General features: G+C 30.2%; 1 protein-coding gene across 1 annotated transcript; it reads left to right on the top strand.

Annotated features, from left to right (window-relative positions):
- Positions 1-3,730: 3,730 nt before the first annotated feature.
- Positions 3,731-4,522, top strand: LOC115963083 (protein LURP-one-related 11-like). Its single transcript, XM_031081970.1, has 3 exons — positions 3,731-3,964; positions 4,053-4,283; positions 4,388-4,522. The coding sequence occupies exons 1-3, from the start codon at positions 3,731-3,733 to the stop codon at positions 4,520-4,522; spliced, it is 600 nt and encodes a 199-aa protein (XP_030937830.1).
- The last annotated feature ends 207 nt before the right edge of the window (positions 4,523-4,729 follow it).

Here is a 4,729-nt window from a genome sequence, read left to right as displayed (position 1 = left end):
AATAGGATATGGATTTACTAGTATATCTAGATTTTTCACATTAGCAGTTAAATAAGTGACATATAGAAAAAAAAAAAGGATGGACCTTGTCATATACTAGACTCTTGCACCTTTTCATATACAGGCCTGAAAATGAAGTTGAAATCGTTTTATTCTAGTGCATGAGTTGGTTTTGAATAAGATATGAGAGATGAGAATAAACAAAATACTTAATTCAGATAAGCCTGCAGCCGACTAAACCCCATCTTAATTATATATGATAGTTATCCAAACCCCCTGAAATGGGCCAAGGTGACGATCGATAAGAAAAACATTCCTTACTCTCCAGTGGTACTAAGAGATAATATATCAAAACATTGAGCTCTGAGAATCCCAATAAACGTACAATTGTCAAAGTGAAATAAAACTTAAAACTATATAAAAGATATAACTAGTGGTCTAGGATTGGTGTTAGATTCAACCTTAATCGGCCACCACAGAACTGGTCTATAATAATATTCTTTACTAAAATGCCGCCAGCACTCCAGAGAGAAAGTGAGAGATAGAAAGCACATTGTTTAAAAAAAAACCACCACAACACTTGTTAATGTCTTCATCGTTAGGATAGTTCTATATCATTTCATGTCACTGCTTGTTCATATCTTAACCATTTGTTAATAAATTCTAGCCACAGGTTTCTCCAAATCTGACCTTCGTCTACTGTCCACTAGGCTGTTAATTACGTACACTAATAAAGTCATTAATGTGCAATATTGTATGGACCTCATGGTGGAGGAATCCACGTAAGATTTAGGTTTTACAACCACGTCAAAGTTTTGTGCAAAATTTTAAGTTATAATAATTTTTTTTAAGTGATAGTTTCAATGTATGACATCCACTCTTAATAATTGTTCTTCGTTATCAAACCAAGATATACTAAATAGTTTATTTTTTAGTGTAAGTAGAAATCAAATTCTTAAACTTTTATTTGACGACAATAAACTTTATCAATTAAGTTAACTACAGCAATAAGTTATAATAACTTAGATGGTAATTGATATGACAAACTCATCTAGCTAGGCAATTGGCAGAAAGCCATGATCCATTCTAGTATGCATCGGGGAATGTAGTTCATATTGGCCAATGATACAAGGCAATTCTTAATAAGGATTCCATTGTTTTAAGTATCTGATCATACAGAACATAACAAAAATAATGTTCATCAATCAAAATACATAATACCAAAAAAAAAAAAAAAAATTCAAAATACATAGGAAGTGAATGTATATCTTGTTGGAAAAACTGGTTTTACATCTCATACAAGACGCACAGCGGAAGCAACACAAATATCTTGTTTATTCATGTGAGATAACATGGAATATCTAGAATTTTAGAAACAAAGAATAGAAAAGCTTAGGTTATGTTTGATAACTGTTTTTTCTCCTTATTTTTTGTTTTGAAAAACAATTTTCTATTTTTGAAACTAGAAAACTTGTTTGGCAACTTAAAATTGATAGAAAACAAAAACTGTTTTCAAAACTCAATTTATGAAGGAAACTGAAAACAAGCAAAATATTGTTTTCAGTTTCTAATGTTCAAAAATCAATGGAAATACACATTTAATTTAATGAATCTGTCTCATTTAATGAGTTGACATTAGAGTTCAAATCCTAATAACAAAATATTTTAGTATTTTCTATTTTTTTCTTCAAAAAACTATTTTTTTTTTAATTTCAACTAACCAAACATATTTTTGATTTCAAAAATACAAGAAAATTGTTGTTTTTTTATATTTTCAAAAAAAAGTTTTTGAAAATAGAAAACAAAAACTGTTACCAAACATAACCTTACCTTGATGCAGTGAAATTCAAAATAAAAGAAGTTCTAACTTGGGAAGATCTTCAATTTTCATCCCAATTCCACAGATGTCCAAGATGTGTGGTCTCTCAATCAGTTATGTACGCACTTGTTCAAAAGAGAATATATTTTAATAAAATTGTATATCTTTCTTTTAATCGTACATATGTTTTTTTAACTATCAAAAGACAGTTACTTTATTTAATAACTCTTATTAAATAAACAACTGATTATCTAATTGGGTTAGCCCAATTGGGTTTTAGTGTGTGGCTTGGGATGGGACCAAAGGGACAAATAAAACTCTAACTCCAATGGGTTTTGGACTTATCTGTCAACTCTTGACAAGTCCAAAATTATCATTAATTATATTTAATACCATTATATAAATATAATTGCATTCTAGACTTTATTAATAAAATTAAATCCTAAGACTTTATTATCTAAATAATTAACCCCTTCATGAAAATATTCGTAGTAATACAAAATCATAATGTATAACTGCCACTTTGAAAATTACTACCTCTTGATCCTTGAATACTCGGTTTAATCTTTTAAGTTATTCATATATATATATATATTTATGAAATCAATTTTCATAAAATAAAAATTTTAGTAACTCTTTACTAAAGTGGTCAGGTTTAACACTCTGAAAAACCAAACTCATTAAACTTATCTCAAAAAAATATTTTATATCTCTACAAAGAGACTATGAATTCCATCTTAAGGATATGTGTTCCTATAGCACTATGTGTGACTGCCCAACATACTGAAATTTTGACCATTGAATTAGATCTCACTCTTGATATATCAAGACAACTTACATTTCCTGATTGAGTTCACTATTCTCTCAGGATTGAGAGTTTATGTAAATTAAAGTCATGAGATTTATTATTCAGTTGACAGTCATTAATAGAATAATTAACCTTATAGCGGTCCAGTTCAATATGTCTTATACACTTAATACATAATAACATATCAACTAAAAGTCTTCACTTCTATGATTAAGACAAACCATCTTAGTTGACATGTTATTGTCTTCACAGATGAAATGCCTAATTTCATCACCAACTACGAACTAAGATTTTGAGTTTACAAAGAACTTGTGATTTATATCTTTTGTGACTAAATCACATATTATGCATCTCAATGACTATATGATAATGTCTAAATATTCATGTCACCATTATTTTAGATAATAAAAAAACCTCATTATTTATAACATAATGTCATACATAATATCATACATAACATCATACAATAGGATTTTAGGGCACTCATCCTAACCTATCTAACTATCTATATTGCATCAAGAATATGTGGAACTAAATGTGATGCATGTGCGCCTAAGAGAACTCCATATCAGGGCCACCAAGTTCCGACCTGACTAAAACTCCAGAATGTAAGTGTGAAAGTGCCTTATGACATGGGGCATGGTCACTAAAGTGATAAGGTTGTTTAAACACATTAATTAGTTCGTAAAAGTATGCACTTTTTTTTAATATTTCCCTTTTGGGTGTGTTTTTTTAATGCTAGGAACAAGTCATGAACTTAAACAATGAATGACCAAAGAATATACTGGCTCTCCCATATCAATGTTTTAAATACAATTCAACCAAAAAATGAAAAGGACTAGTGCCCCAGGCCATATTAAACAAAGTATAAAAGCATGACTATTGGATTTCTAAGTTCTCTTCTATATGTTGTAATTTTCTTTTTAAAAAATTACATTTTTAATTATCATTAGCTCAACAAAACTATTAAAAAAATAAAATTTCCATTACTTCAAAATATGCTCTATATATAAGACAACACAATTCCTAGCCAGTTAGCTCAGCTTTTGACATCTAGTTCTATAGTCTATCTGTCTATGAAAAGTAAAACCGACTTACTTATCATGGCAAAGGTTCATCCCCAAGCAATAATTCCCTCTACCTCCTGCTACCTCACTTCCAATCAAGAAACTTTTACAATATGGATGAAATCTCTAGTACTCAGTGGCAAAGGTTGCACTGTCTTTGATGCTAATGGTCAAATCGTGTATCGTGTTGATAACTACAACTGCAAGTGTAGTAATGAAGTTTATCTTATGGATATCAAGGGCAAAGTCCTCTTTACCATACTGAGAAAGGTACAAGTTTATTAAATATCAATATATCATCATTTTGAAAAGATGGACTATAAATTTATTTTGCTTATAATTTGTGCTCTTTGTGTAGAGATTCAAGTTGTTCAGGTTTTGGGAGGGCTATAGATCCAGTGACAAAGAGACTGTTATAAAAAAGCCTTGTTTTCAAGTTAGAAAAAGCTTGAGGATTTCAAAAGGGGACTCACCATGTGAGGTTATTGTGGGGTTAGATGAGAATCAATCACATCATTATAAGATTCAAACCTGGAAGAGCAAGTCAGTGTGCAAAATAGTAGACCAATCCGGTGGGCTTGTTGCAGAGGTGATTTTAGTCTTATACCTTTTCTCATTCATTCATTCATATAGAACTTTGAGTTGAATATTGCATAAGTTTTGTGCTAAGTTTGTCATGTTTTTCATGGACAGTTAAAGAGAAAGAAATCAACATATGGGGTGGATTTAGGCAGCGATGTTTTGACAATGGTCGTGGAGCCTAATATTGATCACTCTCTCATAATGGGTCTTTTTGTTGTGTATTGTCTTATTAACTGTAGAATGTGAAACTGTGGAAGCGATAGAACGATCATTTTGAATGTAAATATATATATAGCTATACTACACGAGAATGATTGTTCTTGTTTCACAACCATGTGAAAAATATCAATGAACTGCGTTGTTGAGTGATCAATTTGTTCTATAGTTAAGATCATATATTATATACAAGTTATCTATAATTAGGACTTGAGATTCAGAAGTTTGGAATAATTA

Source organism: Quercus lobata, chromosome 10, assembly GCF_001633185.2.
Source record: "Quercus lobata isolate SW786 chromosome 10, ValleyOak3.0 Primary Assembly, whole genome shotgun sequence".
In the NCBI taxonomy this organism is placed as follows: domain Eukaryota; kingdom Viridiplantae; phylum Streptophyta; class Magnoliopsida; order Fagales; family Fagaceae; genus Quercus; species Quercus lobata.
Note: the sequence above shows the minus strand (reverse complement) of the source record. Positions and strands in the feature narration are given on the sequence as shown.